The sequence below is a fragment of the Aplidium turbinatum genome, chromosome 4 (genome assembly GCF_918807975.1).
Source record: "Aplidium turbinatum chromosome 4, kaAplTurb1.1, whole genome shotgun sequence".
NCBI classification, from domain to species: Eukaryota; Metazoa; Chordata; class Ascidiacea; order Aplousobranchia; family Polyclinidae; genus Aplidium; species Aplidium turbinatum.
The window spans coordinates 15,039,753-15,055,365 of NC_137475.1; the positions used below are offsets into that span (position 1 = coordinate 15,039,753).

General features: G+C 36.1%; 1 protein-coding gene across 1 annotated transcript; it reads left to right on the forward strand.

Moving 5' to 3' along the window:
* The first annotated feature begins 616 nt into the window (after positions 1 to 616).
* LOC145768933 (adenosine receptor A3-like) lies at positions 617 to 13,410 on the forward strand. Its single transcript, XM_082580535.1, has 9 exons — positions 617 to 671; positions 1,639 to 1,800; positions 2,617 to 2,854; positions 5,903 to 6,084; positions 6,349 to 6,440; positions 7,042 to 7,260; positions 7,642 to 7,830; positions 8,844 to 8,943; positions 12,458 to 13,410. Exons 1-9 carry the CDS (start codon positions 617 to 619, stop codon positions 12,712 to 12,714), a joined length of 1,494 nt encoding a protein of 497 aa, XP_082436661.1. The 3' UTR covers positions 12,715 to 13,410.
* The last annotated feature ends 2,203 nt before the right edge of the window (positions 13,411 to 15,613 follow it).

The window sequence follows — 15,613 nt, forward strand, 5'->3', positions numbered from 1 at the left end:
ATTTCAATTGCAATGTGCTGTGGGAATTATTAGAAGTTGCTTAATCCGGATGCCAACGTCATCGACGGAAACTGGCTTGTCACACAAACCATTTGGTATATCATTGCTTTATGAAATCACCATCTGTCATAATGAAAAGGTGCAATTATGACAGTTGACTAGGGTAAAGGACACGTAAAAAGACATGACCAGTTGAGGCTCACACGCAAAATTGTATACTATTGTGAAGAAATTTGAATGCTTTTTTGTATAAACTTAGCAATAAAAATTTGTAAAATAAAGCACCAACCAACAAATGTGCAATATAGTACATTGCCAAATGTTGTTTACAGCATAATGTCATTGTTGAGAAAATTATAATTTTGTTTATACAATGATAGCAGAGCAAAACAAATGTGTGTCTGCTTTTTGTTTTTGTAATCATGTTTTTTGTAAGCTGCTTATTTAGACGTTTTGTTAGTGGATTGTTTATTGCCCAAAAATGTTTCATATTCGTCTGGACGGTTGCTACTTTGAGTAAAAAGTACAACATCTACTTTCTTCAAATTGTTGCAGAATTAGGTTAAAAATGTGGCGTTTTTACAAATTGTAGCATATAGAAATTCCGAAAGCCATAATGTCGACAATTCCTGTTGAGCAAAGCAACGATATTGATGTTCTCTCGTCACCATGTAAGTCTCTTATAATGCTGTAATATCGCTTTCTACCAGCATTACTGCAGAATGTCAGGCCGTTTAGAGACACAGAACTCCGTAACTAGTGGAACATAAAGCCAGATTCAATTAGCACCGATAGAAAATCAATTTACAGCAAATTAATCACTTTTCTACTCAAAACGAGCATCAAGCTATTTTGTGCATATGCAATATATAATAAACAATTGTTTTGTTCTATACTGCATCAACCAACTTGATAATGGTGTTCGAAGTAAAATATGTTTGAGAGAAATACACTGTAATGAAACTAGTAACTTAAAGATGCGATTAACTTACTTAAACTGAGTCTAACGAGTAATTCGATATGAAGCAGATTTAATTTCGATACGTTTTTAAAATAATATGTCTATTCGTAAGTTTGTGCATAACAATTAGTGTACAAGTTAGCGCTTTTAGTGGTCCTTAGTGCACTTAGTGCAGTGGTGTCACCGCGCTCCGGCGGGCTCACTTCTTTTTAGTTTGTCTAACGTTTTCTGGGTATAGGCTACTTGAAAAAAATATGGAATACTGCTACAGAGTTGTGGAATTGAAGCATGAGCAGAACTAAAACAAAAATGGTTATGGTTAACAGACTGTAATTCAAATTACTGCATTGTCAAATGTCTGCAATATTAAATATTTTTAGAGAATGTGAGAGGAAATATTCTTTGCAGAAATGAAGGCAATAAAGTGTTTGTTTCACCTTCATTGAAAGAGTTTACCGCCCAAAGTTAATGCTCAATGCCCATCTATTATTATTGCACTAAATTTGTTCAAAGATAAAAAGCAATCTGTAAAAACATGTGCAAAGATAAATGAAATATGAAGCTTTGGTAGAGAGCTCGCTTTGTTGTAGCCTGCCACAAATATACAATGAAATAACATACAATGAAAAAACATACAATAAATGAAATGTTGGTCGTCACTTGGTTTTATTCTGTAGACTTCCCTGCGACCTCAACTTTGCTTGCAAGCGTAGAAATCGACAATGACAATTCAACGTGCTTCAGCTTCGACAATTCCCCGCCAGCCATTGCTGCTCAGCTTCTCATGGCTTTTGTCATTATTCTTCTGAATTTTATGGTTGTCGCTATAATTTGGACAAGTAAGTAGGCCTATAAAGAATGGATAGTTCCGTTTGTTTTATTAAAAGTTTGTCATTGAATTCGTGTGTTAGGAACTTGTTTTCAGTAATAGGTCTGCTTTTAGTTCCTATAACTTATAAAAAATGGCAAGTTTTACCTTATCAGGTAGACGAAGAATACTATTCAGTTGTCAACGTAAAAACATTAAACATATGCAAACTGGTGGTAAGTTACAGTACATTATACTTAAGATCAATACTCACAACAGTTGGAAGACAGTAGCCTAAGTCGTTATTGGCCTGTACGACTGACCAAAAGGCTTCAAGCATTGATTATGTTTAGTGATATTTAGCAATATGGAAAAGGATTGTTACTGGCAACAATGCTTCAACTACCAAAAGAAACTTTCAACTGTTAACCTTTGTGACCAGCAGGTCACCGTCAATAGGCCTATCCATGGTCCATTCAAACCATTCAAACGTAGTCTACACCAAAAATACAATTTCACGAGCTGCGTATCTTCCGTGATACATAATCACGGAAGATACAGATAGAGAGAAATCACTGACATTATAAAAGCTGAAGTGCAGGGAGCAACGCATATCAGGGATGGATGCATTTCTATGTAAAATCATTAGTATTAAAAATTATTTATCATTTCGTGCATGAACAGAAACGTTTGTGTCTAAATAAGCTACTATAAAATAGTCTTCTGAGTATAAGCACAAAGTTAATACAGAATGCAATTTTTTCTATAACTTATGGTAGTTGTTTTCAAAAACAGTTGACTGTTTTCTACAGAACTTTTCAATCCATGTTTTCCTCTTCAATTTCAGGTCCTAAAAAAGTGTACACGAAACCGGCATTCATTTTCATTGTCGCTCTAGCTTTCACTGACATGCTTCTTGCGCTTTGCCTGGTGTGTTTCAGCGCTGTATCAATTGGAAATTTCCAGTTTTCTGCATCTAAATGGGTTCTTCTGACCGCAACCACCAGTGTATGTTTCAATGCTTCGGTCAATTTCCTGTTAGTCATAGCCCTGGACAGGCTTTGCTTTATCGGCTACAACAGAAGGTTTGTCAGATGGTTTGTGACACGATTGCAGTATTTGTTTTGTTTTATTGTCATATTTTATATCACCTTTATATCAGACCAGGGCCGGATTAAGGCGGGGGCTGACGGGGCTGCAGCCCCAGGCCCACTAAAAAAATAGACCCACGGATAGCAACTTACTAAGAGCAACTGGCATGCTTATTATCAGGATCGAAAGAATAAAGGACGAAAATCATAGAACAAATGCTAACTTCAGGGGGGCTTGAAACAATGGACCATTTGCTAAGGGAGGCGCGATAGAGCAAAGGTTAAGAACCATTGGTGTAAGAATTAGCTGAATAAGAAGCTGTCTGAAGAGATGATTCCTTTTTCTGCACTGCTAAAACAACACCATTTTAACAGCGAATGCAGCAAAGAAACTCAAATGTTTTGATTCATCAATGAAAATGAGTTTGTGTACGCATTTCCTAACGTATCTGTTGTAGGCTACTAAGAATGTATCTTTGTCTGATGATTTCTAATTGTTCAGGCGAGCGCTCATTTTCAGTGCTTAAAAGAGTAGGCTAAAGAATCAACCGCGGTCATCCATGCGCCAGAAAAGGTTACATTCCTTAGCTCTACTCTGCATTGAAAACGAAATTTTGGAAAAAATAGACACCGATGATGTTATTAACAGCTTTGCTTCGTCTAAATCCAGAAAACCTGTCATTTGAATGTGTTTAATAAGTAAATACTATAGCCTACTTGGGTATAATTTTTGTTATTTAATTTTAATTGTGATTGGTACAATAAGGGGAATGACATATAGGCCTCAGATTACCATATAGCCCCAGGTCTATCAAAACCTTAATCCGGCCCTGATCAGACCTGATGTCATCTGATTGTTTTTATCGTTCTGAATACTTTCAACTCTTCCAACACTCATTCTATGTAAATTTGTAACAGTAGATTTAGTGAGCTCTTAAACTGACGACATCCAAGTGGCTCTCTGTGACCTTTGTGCATTTGCAATTTGCGTATTATTTCGTTGTTTTGTTTTGGATATCGACAAATTTGTCTGACGCAAATAAGTAATAATATGAAGAAAGGCGTTCTTCCCGGCTATCAGCACAAGGCTGATTACTCACTAGCACAGCGAGCAGCAGTAACGCTTCGCAAACCAGAACGGTGTAGCTTCCACGCTAGCCATTGAGACCTCCAATTAAACGTTTAAGTTATTTTGGCAGCCGATTGTAGCATCGAATAGACAGCGATAGACACGTGTTTCGCCCATGAGGCTGGGCTCATCAGTATCGCACCGTATTCTTGCCACTTGAGTAATCGACCGCCGCTTTACCAGTCAGTTTAACTCTTATCTTTGTGGAAAGAAAGAGCCAACAAAACCAGCAGGTGCCAGGGGTAGGTCAATGTGAAGAAAGGCGTTCTTCCCGGCTATCAGCACAAGGCTGATTACTCATTGCTGCTCGCTGTGCTAGTGAGTAATCAGCCTTGTGCTGATAGCCGGGAAGAACGCCTTTCTTCACATTGACCTACCCCTGGCACCTGCTGGTTTTGTTGGCTCTTTCTTTCCACAAAGATAAGAGTTAAACTGACTGGTAAAGCGGCTGTCGATTACTCAAGTGGCAAGAATACGGTGCGATACTGATGAGCCCAGCCTCATGGGCGAAACACGTGTCTATCGCTGTCTATTCGATGCTACAATCGGCTGCCAAAATAACTTAAGTAATAATATGTATTTTAAAAAGATAGTTTGTTGACTGGAATTGTTTACCACCTTGTTTCAACCGTGACCCGACAGTTTATCGAAAGACAATTTATCGAACGACAGTTCATCGAACGACAGTTTATCGAAAGACAGTTTATCGAACGACAATTCATCGAAACGACAGTTTATCGAAACGACAGTTCATCGAAACGACAGTTCATCGAACGACAGTTTATCGAAACGACAGTTCATCGAACGACAATCCATCGAAGGGGCTAGAGGCTAGGAGTTAGGGGCTAGGGGCTAGAGGTTAAGAGTTAAGGTTACAATTAGGGGTTAGTGGTTGGGAGTTGGAGTTTAAGGGTTAGGGGTAGGGGTTAAGGGTAGGGTTAGGAGTTGGGGGTTAAAGGGTAGGGTTAAGGTTAGGGGTTAGGGGTTAGTGGTTAGTGGTTAGGAGTTAGTGGTTAGGAGTTAGGGGTTAAGGGTTAGGGGTAGGGTTACGGTTAGGGGTTAGGGGTTAGTGGTTAGGGGTTGGGAGTTAGGGGTTGGAGGTTGGGGTTAGGGTTAGGTTTTAGGGGTTAGGTTTTCGATTAACTGTTGTTCCAGGCCCCTAGCCAGCAGGGAGCCAGGGAGGCCTCGCCCCCCTTAAAAACAAATCCGCCCCCCCCTGGCAAAATCCAAACATTCAAGAGCAACAGCTACATTTATAATGATTTTGCCCATTTAAATTTTTTCGGCTCCCTTTAAAAAAAGTTGGCCCCCCTTGCTCTGCGGTCTGGCTACGGCCCTGTGTCGTTCGATAAATTGTCGTTCGATAAACTGTCGTTCGATAAACTGTCGTTTCGATAAACTGTCGTTTCGATAAACTGTCGTTCGATGAATTGTCGTTCGATAAACTGTCGTTTCGATAAACTGTCGTTCGATAAACTGTCGTTCGATGAACTGTCGTTCGATAAACTGTCGTAGTACCGTTTCAACACACAGTGGTGTAGAAGAGATGTCAAAGCATTTCATTTTCTCTTTCTTTGTATGGTTTCATTTATGGACCCTTCAGTTAATGCTGCAGTGTAAAACTATAGACAGGTTGTCATTTTGTAAGACCCTGGTTTGTGTAGAAGCTGTATTTTAGTGTATATTAATCTTTTTTGTACATACTGCATTAACCTACAATAATAGAAAAATTGTGTTCAATATGCACGTTAGTTAACGTTTATTTTTTGAATGGCATTATTTTAACACAACTTTTAAACGTCTGTTCAACAAATGAGCTGAAACCGTAAGCTGGTAAAGAAGTGAAGCCTTGTTGGTGCGTACGCTTTAGTTTTGTATTCTAATTATTCTGGTCAGTTCTTTTTGGTTTCAAGGTACCACAAGATCATGACGAAACGCAAGATTGGTGTATTGATTATTTTATGTTGGAGTATTGGGTTGCTGCCAGTGTTGCCATTGTTTGCCGGAAATATCGGTTCTTGTGCGGATTTGTGTCTGTGCTATAAAGACCAGCACATGACATGCCCAAATAGAAGTTGTTCTACTGTTTACTCAGGTGACACATAACAATAGTTGCATTTTGTGATTAGGTAGATACGTATGTTTGACTTTTCTGTTTGATTGGCATTTTTGTAGTTTGTTATGGATTAATTTGCTTGATAAATAAGAATCCTAGTTTTTCACGTAATTTAGCCTAACCCTTTTAAAAACCTGAGTTGAGTTAAAGTGTTAAACTAAATAAACTTTGAGAAAGCAATTGGCTTATTTTCTGAAGAATTATAGTGTGGTGCATCATTTTAATAAAAAAATCTTTTTCCAGGTTTCTCGAAAGCATTTCTATTTGGATTATTTTTCTATTTTTTATTCATGTTGATTTCAATCACGGTCGTTTACATCATGTTGTTCTGGAAGGTAAGTTGCGATTTCGGATAAAACAACTTTCTTCGTTGCCATCTCACTTGCCAAACGCCTTTTTACTCACACTTGCACAGCAATCGCACAATTGAACGCAACTTTGTGTGCGTTCAATAACAAAGTGTTTCTACCGTCCAAAAATTACACTTTTATTTCATAATTGCAGAGTCTGTTAATTGAGATTAATGTTGCGAGAGGCTTTAAGTATTTGTAAGTATAGTAAGCTACCACAACTAAAAATGGACTTTTTTCAAAAAAATGTTTGGAATTGTTTTACAAAATCAATCAAATCTTTAAAATGGTCTCAATCAAACAAGGTGGGCAGCAGTTGTTAAAGATCTTGAGACCTTATTAAATCTATATTGCTTAGCATCTTATTGCCGTCTCCAACACGTCTCTTTTTCCAAGCTTTGTCGCTTTATCCTTTTTCTTGATTTCTGTCATGTTTGACAAGTATTATTGTTTCCGTTTTTATGTGCAGAAATAAAATCAAACTCTGATGAACAATCATGCTAGATATTGTAAACTACCCTCATAAAAAAATCATTGATAAAATAAAATGTTAAACAACTTTAATCTCAGTAATATTAATGGCCAGGTACGTCAGCACTCCAACCGCGTCCGCAGCCACTCAGGAGAGTCATCAACCCGGCTTCGCTCAGCGCGCATGCGCCGTGAGTTTAAACTGGCTCGGACGCTGGGAATAGTGGTAATTGCTTTCTTTGCATGCTGGAGTCCACTTATGCTTCTTTACGTGATCGATTACGCTGCCAGTGGAAACTTTTCAGTAGAAAAAAGTATTGTCTTGGCTTTGTCGGTGAGTGAAGTTATGAAATATGCAACTGATCAATGTTTATCGCTGTATTGTAATCATTATAAAATATATAATACAATTTATTCCTGTACGAAAGAAATGTACGAACCTAACTGTAAAGTAGTTGTTGTATAAAGAAACATGAAATAAGCTGCTTTAGAATAGAAAGTTATTGAGATAGTTAAGCCTGAGCTATTAAAAATTAAATAGGTTTATAGAGTGTTAGCTACAGCCAAAATTAACATATCCACAAAAGAGTATGTTTCAAACATGGTAGCTTTTTTCAGCACTAACACAACATATTTTTCTGTATGCAAAAATATAATAGCCTTTATTGGACATTTAAACAGTGCTTCCAGCGATTTCACTTCTTGCTGTTTTCAGAGCCCAGCTATTTTCAATTCCATGCTCAATCCTATCATCTATGCTGCCAGGATACCGTTGATTAGAAAGCGGTTGTGTTCATGCTCGTGTAATTCGAATGAATCTTACAGCGAGTCAACCAATTTAAAGAAACAGACAAGAGGAAATGGTCACGGGAAAAAAATCACGATTATGTCGGCATTAGACTCGGTAAGTTATATTTTATAACTTTAAAGCAGGGGTGGGGAACCTTTTCAGTATTGCGGGCCACATAAAATGAGAAATAACACAAGCGGGCCACTAAAAATTTCGAAATTTTATTTACAGAAAAAACTGATTCGCAGCGGTAGGTGCTTCCAAACAGAGACACATATTTCAAAGCATGTTCCCGCATGACTGGAAAATCACCAGCATTTATGCAGCTTTGATAAAAGTTGAGCTGTGGAATGTTTTGGTACATCGCTTTCAACGTACCGTCATTCTGGAGATCTACTATTTCATGTTGGAAGTTATTAGGAACATCATTATTAAGAACATCTTATTGTTTTCAAGTTGTACTTTCCACAGATGTAGTTTAGCTTCAAATGATTTCACTTTTGCAAACAAGGAGTTCAAAAGCTGATTCGGTCCCTGCAACTTGACGTTGAGCTCGGAGAGGTGCTCGCTAATGTCAACCATAAACGCTAGGTCACACAACCATTGGCTATCAGTGAGTTCGACGACATGGTTTCCCTGATTATTCATGAACTGATCGACTTCGTTTCGTTTCATTTCTTCATCGACGGCCATTCGCAATATACCGAGAATGCAGAGCCTACTCTTTTTTGAGCTGTTGTTTCAATATATTTTGGGTAAAGAAATTTTGACGCGGGCCACATGGAACAGTCACGCGGGCCACATTCGGCCCGCGGGCCGCAGGTTCCCCACCCCTGCTTTAAAGGCACGCACTTTTAGATTTTTTTTCAAGTAACAAAAGCAATATTCTGTTACGTAATTAGGCTGTTTTTCTAATACGCAGGTTGACTTTTAGACTTGAGTTACAGTAGCATACATTTATCTGTTTCTATTTACAAATGGATGCAACTAATATTTCCACTAACTTGAACGTTCTTCATCAAACGTTTGGCAAAAAGCTTGAGGAGTTTTTCTCTAACGTCATCATTCAATTCATACCAAACATTGCTTAAAAAGAAAGCAAACGTTTATTCAACATCATATTTAAGCGAAACAAGTCTACTTCTCATACCGGTAAAGAGAGAAAACAAACTGCTTCTACCAGAGAGTCCAAATCCAGCTATTCTTCTCACTTTAGCTCAATCACAGGTATGATGATTTTATTTCACGCCATGCTTGAATCTGTTGATTTGTCTACTTTTAAATACAGTCATAACTTGTAATTGGAGGTGGCAATTGAAATCCGTTATTCTCTATCCTGATCACTTACTCACTGCATTGTATTGTATCCTGCGTGTACTATCATTAGTGGCATACTGTTACCAGCTCACATTTCAAAGCGGTCTTGGATGTTGTAGAGCCTTGGATGTAGCCAGAGATGGGCGTGATCTTGATCTTGAAGATCACAAGTGATCTTGAATATCAAGATCGTGATCTTGATCTTCAAGATCACTTTTTTTTTGGTGATCTTGATCTTGATCTAAGATCACTTTTTTTTGAGTGATCTTGATCTTGAAGAACAATAAGATCAAGATCACTTTAAAATTGAAGTTTACTTACTAGATAGAGTCATTTTTTTAGAACTCGTACTGTACAAAGTAGTTAGTGGCAACTACTAACATTAAGTCACTGTTAATATGATATGTGTCCAACAAAAGACGATTTAAAGTCTCCATCTAATCTGGTCAGTGTTGCCATTTCAAAATTGAAAAAGTTTTCTGTGTTGGTCATTATAAAGAAGTCAACTTCTGTGTACTTTATGTTGACGTATAATAAAAAATGATTTAACTTTGTTCACAATTTCCATGTGTGAATTTTAAAGAAACGTTTTCTTCCTTTGACCCAATTTTAGATATTTCAAAAGTCTAGAATGGCGGTGTTAAAAAATATGGACTCTAGCCGACTTTGGTCATGTAAAGTGGTTTATTGCAGCAAATCAACCAGACCAAGACTTGTTTACGGTCTGAGTATGGAGCGGTTTGTCTGACCGCAAACCTCTAAACTTTTTTGATAGCAGACAACAGTATCAAGGTTGCCAGATGGGTAAATGGTGCAATAAACATTGACATAATACAGTGAAAGTTAAAACTACTTAGTAACACGAATAAAAACTCCCACATGAACCAAACTAAAATTTGGTAAAAAATGATGCAGTTCAAAGTTTATTTTTATTTATTTATTATAAATAAAAAGTATAAAACTAATTGCAAATTTTGCGACTTTTTCAGAACTACTGTAATTAACCTCGGCCTTGGGTGTGACGTTGCAATTCTAGGCAAACTACGTCAACAATTGATAGGTCTAATAGCAACAGTCACTAACTTATTACAATTCTTAGGCCAGCGATCGAGTAGTTAAAAGTAAAAGTTAGCAATACCAACTATATACCTTTACCCAGGTTGCTTATAGTCAGAGATGGGCGTGATCTTGATCTTGAAGATCACAAGTGATCTTGAAGATCAAGATCGGGATCTTGATCTTGATCTTCAAGATCACTTTTTTTTTGGTGATCTTGATCTTGATCTAAGATCACTTTTTTTTGAGTGATCTTGATCTTGATCTTGAAGAACAATAAGATCAAGATCACTTTAAAATTGAAGTTTACTTACTAGATAGAGTCATTTTTTTAGAACTCGTACTGTACAAAGTAGTTAGTGGCAACTACTAACATTAAGCCACTGTTAATATGATATGTATCCAACAAAAGACAATTTAAAGTCTCCATCTAATCTGGTCAGTGTTGCCGTTTCAAAATTGAAAAAGTTTTCTGTGTTGGTCATAATAAAGAAGTCAACTTCTGTGTACTTTATGTTGACGTATAATAAAAAATGATTTAACTTTGTTCACAATTTCTATGTGTGAATTTTAAAGAAATGTTTGCTTTCTATGACTCAATTTTAGATGTTTCAAAAGTCTAGATTGGCGGTGTTAAAAAATCTGGACTCTAGCCGACTTTGGTCATGTAAAGTGGTTTATTGCAGCAAATCAACCAAACCAAGACTTGTTTAGGGTCTGAGTATGAAGCGGTTTGTCTGACCGCAAACCTCTAAACTTTTTTGATAGCTGACAACAGTATCAATGTTGCCAGATCCGTAAATAGTGCAATAAACATTGACATAATACAGTGAAAGTTAAAGCTACTTAGTAACACGAATAAAAGCTCCCACACGGACCAGACAAACATTTGGTAAAAAATGATGCAGTTCAAAATTTATTTTCATTTATTTATTATAAACAAAAAGTATAAAACTAATTGCAAATTTTGTGACTTTTTTAGTACTACTGTAATTAACCTCGGCCTTGGGTGTGACGTTGCGATTTTACGCAACCTACGTCAACAATTAATAGGCCTAATAGCAACAGTCACTAACTGATTACAATTCTTAGGCCAGCGATCGAGTAGTTAAAAGTAAAAGCTAGCAATACTAACTATATAGCCTACCTTTACCCAGGTTGCTTATAGTAATTATTTTATGCAACATCATTGATCAAAAACTTGATTTTTTTTCAAGTACACAAAAAGTGATCTTGATCTTCAAGATCACGATCTTGATCTTGAAAGTGATCTTGATCTTCAAGATCACGATCTTGATCTTGATCTTCAAGATCACATAGCTTGGTGATCTTGATCTTGATCTTCAAGATCACCTATTCTTGGTGATCTTGATCTTGATCTTCAAGATCACCAATACTGGTGATCATGCCCATCTCTGGATGTAGCGAGATCATATGCAGCAAAACAAAAAGATTTTAAAGTTTTCTTTCCAGCAATTTTGTCTGTGGTAACTGTGTCACAAAATTTGCACGCTTCACATATCCCTACTCAAGCTTGAAGTAATCCTTTTCGTTTAAAATTTCCTATGTTTAGTTTTAAAAAGTAAGGTTGGTATCTTGGTATAAAGTGATGAGTCAAATCCGTGAATTTCTTACGTGTTAACTTTAGCTCAGCTTATTAATCCTATCTGTAGCGATACGGGGTTTTATGAGGACGCCCCACTCTATTAGTGAAATATTTCACAGAAGGAAATATGCTAGAAATGTGAAATTTCTTGACTTAGTTTTTATTCATTGCGAATTTTCTACACCTAAACTGGTCATTTTTCTACCTTTCTGCCCTTTACAATAAGCATTTCATCTCAGGTGACTAGACATTTTCGTGCAATGCTAGTTATATATACTGTATGTTAATGGTAGTGCAATTATTTTGAAATGTAGAAACGTTCAAAAATGCCTTATATTAATGACCAGAAGTAATTTTTTGTTCAGTTTAGATATAATTCAAAAATTTCAATTTTGAAGCTATTTTTGGGAAATTAGAATAAAAACCAGCTTTCTGACGTTTTTTCATCTCAAACACTTTATTTCGATAAATTTGTTAAGTAAAAATTTAATTTCTTTACGCACAATACACATGGCTATTACCTTGTAAAATATTTTGGCTCTGCGATTTTCATAGCTGCGTTATTAGCGATTAATTAGCACGGGGCTAAGATAGCCCGTGACGTGCATTCCGCGTACGAAAACAGCTCGAATTAAGATTGGGTTTAAGTCATATTTGTCTCAACAGTTTTTTTTTCCGATTTTCATTGTTGTTTAGAAAACATTTTGATTTTAAGCAACAACGCAGTTAAAAGTTTTATTTATTCTGAGAAACTTTGTGCAGAAAATATTCCAGACGAACCAAGAAATACCGATGGATTTTCCTCCAGACTTGTTCAAACCATCAATGGATTTCTCCAAAGATTTACTCAGGATCAATCTGATATATCTCCTCTAGACCAAAAAGCATCTAATCTTATGAAAAACGTATATCCAGAGCAACAGACGGATAAAAAAGAAGTTAATCACGAATTTCTTCCTTTAAATGCAGATGTTAGTTTGGCTGCTATTAACAGAAACAGCATCATCGATTTAGAATGATAAGACACATGGGCAAGGACAATCACTCTCAAGATAGAAAATTGATGAACATAACGCAGATGCACGTAAAGCTTACAGGAACTTCATCCTGTGAGGGATATCATACCTTAAATCTTATGAATTGCTTTTGATACCGTGTGGAACATTTTGAGACTGTTGTTTGAGGATTGGGTGTTGCTGCATATTTGTTGATCGGGACTTTCAGTTGCAACTACTGTAATTGCATGCATTCGACGTGCTGAAAAAGTTTTAATGAAAAACAACTTTACCTCTTGAAAAATATTTGTTAAAACTCGCGCACTATAAGCTGAATAGTTTGTTAAGCACCATATTTTTTGATAGAATTTATGACGCTATAAATACAGTATGTGAAATTGGTTTCATATTTTGCTACCAAAAGTCAAGAGATAAAAAGCAGTAAGCTATTATGCAGCTATAAACATTATTACACTTTGTCTCTTATTTTTACATTATTTGAAAGTTGTTGAGAAACCTTTATTGCTTGTTTTGTCTGATCAACACTGGTGTTTAACCCAGATCGCTGTTCTCAGTTCTCACTGTGTTATCGTGTTTCAATCCAAATGTCGTTCGATCTTTATTCGAAATATTTTACATGAAGTTTATAGATTGATTCTGTACAAAGGGCCTTATTTCGTTTGTTGATTGTTTTGTCTAAAATTAATTTTCAATTGATCTACTGCAACGGTTTCTTTGAAAAATTATAAATATTGATATCATAAAACAAAGTGGTAAACTTGTTGAAGGAACCGTTCAACAGACTCTAATTTTCAGTGACAGAAAATGACACCAACAAAGTTAGAAAAGTAGATTCGATTTTAGGCACATTCTAATAAAAAGTGATTTGTTAATGCTGATTTAAAAATGTTTTGGTGATGACAAGATGACAAGATGGTGATGACAATTGTCCAGTTGAGGGGATTTTTGGTAACCTAAAAAACTAAAGTAAGTATAATTTTTTTTTAAAGTAACTTGATAGACTTCTTCTGACGAAACAAAAAATAAAGAAAACGTATAATAGCTCTGAGTACCAAAGTGCTTAAATATTCCTCTGGCACAGACAAACTGGTTCATTTTTTGGCAAGAAATTTCGGTAACCAATAACGACAATAAATCTTCTGGTTTTATTCCAACTTCAAGTGGGGTTACCGGTGCAAATTGCAATCCTCCGCATCATTCTGCTAGCAGCATCTTCCTCCTTCACTCCTACTCTTGCCATATCTTCTGTCATGCAATTTTTCTATCTTCTTTTCGGCCTTTCTCACTTTCTTTTACCTACTTCCAATTGTCTTCACCCACTACCTATACTGTCCATTTTTCGTCCAGCATAAATTTTGTCTTATCTTACGACGTGACCCAACTACTTAAGGCATGTCTTTCTCAGCTTGTATTCCAGCTCTCCAACTTGCCTTAGTTAAATAAATAATAATTATTGAAATAGCCTACATCAAAAAATTACCTTTTTTGACTTTAAAACTTTATTAATATTAATCCTACAACGTCGAAGGTTTATTGTCACACTTATTTTATTATAAAATAGATTGAGTTTTGCTCTCAGCAGCATCAGTGTTGTTCACTTCACAATCACAAATGTAGATACAAACGACATGTTTTAGCCTGATGCTGCGGCTTCGCAATGGTAGCAGCAGTTTGTCACTAGTTTTGAGAACACAGTTCCGTAGTAATGTACAATAACTTATGTTATTATTTTTCACAAAAAGTAACTTTACCTTTCGTCGAATTAATAATAAAATTGATCTTTTTTAGTGTAGGCCTACTGTTCACTACCTCTCACCACTCATAAGATTAGCATGGCAAGAATTACGGGGAAATGTACTGTTCGACATACTGGATGTGCAGCCAGAAACACCACAAGTCTATGGCTCGTGCCTCATGCAACATTTCACGATTTACATCTTAGTGATATTGAAAACAACTCAATGTTGCATCAGGCACGTTTATGAAATTTTACCACACACCAGTAGCATTATTGGTATTGTTTGAAAGGAACAAACTTAAATAGACGAGTAAAAAAAATTTGCATCGTGCTATTTTGTAAACTTTTGACAGTTAATCTATTTTACTGTAATAACAAATCAATAAAACATTGAATACAGTAAACTTGTATTTTTTATTTGTCATCAATATCAAAGCGCTTTTTACATAGCAAAATTTGTTAGTTTGCGCTTAAGTCAGAACTCATTGGAGACTGCTAACAATTAAAAAAAAAATAAGTATAGATATGATTAGGTTTATTATATTCAACAAAGATCATCAAAAATCAATTGTGGGCTACCCGTATTCAACTCAATCTTAAACGCATTTCGATATGGTCGCTTTAAAATCTCGTTGAGCAGTTTATTTTGTTCTGGTTTGGTTTGTTTCGGCTTTTAGATTATATCGGTGAGTTGGTTTTGTTGCTTTCTTTCGAACAAACTTGGTGTTATTTCCTGTACGTGTTTTACTTGCAGAGAAAACGTTTTGCCACACAGCTATACGTACGTCACTAGTATCGTGGATAAACATGTTGTTGGGTTGGTTAAATGTTGTGTGACGCTTAGGGAATGTAAAAAGTGTGCTTTAGTTATCTCATTCTGTTTAGTTTAGTATAAAACAATAAATATAGTATGTCACTGGGTTCATGAAAACAAGTATCTGTAGTGTTTTGTTATTCAGGTTACATAACACATCGTCACTTGTGCTTCAAATTTACATAGAAAATCAAATAAAAATAAGCAAACATCTTGGTCATTGCAACAGTATACTGCATGTTAGCGATAGAGCAATGTGTCAATAATCTACAGCTACACGCTTGTAATCGTGGCGTAATAGAATTGGTTGCTGAGTCACAGCTTCTTTGCAAAGATCAGTAATGACAGGT

What these genes read in the sequence shown, in the direction of transcription:
- LOC145768933 (XM_082580535.1), top strand. Translation starts at nt 617, where the DNA reads ATGTCGACAATTCCTGTTGAGCAAAGCAACGATATTGATGTTCTCTCG. An exon ending in TGATGTTCTCTCGTCACCAT is followed by an intron (nt 672 to 1,638) that starts GTAAGTCTCTTA and finishes TTTATTCTGTAG; the next exon opens with ACTTCCCTGCGACCTCAACT. An exon ending in TCACTTTAGCTCAATCACAG is followed by an intron (nt 8,944 to 12,457) that starts GTATGATGATTT and finishes AACTTTGTGCAG; the next exon opens with AAAATATTCCAGACGAACCA.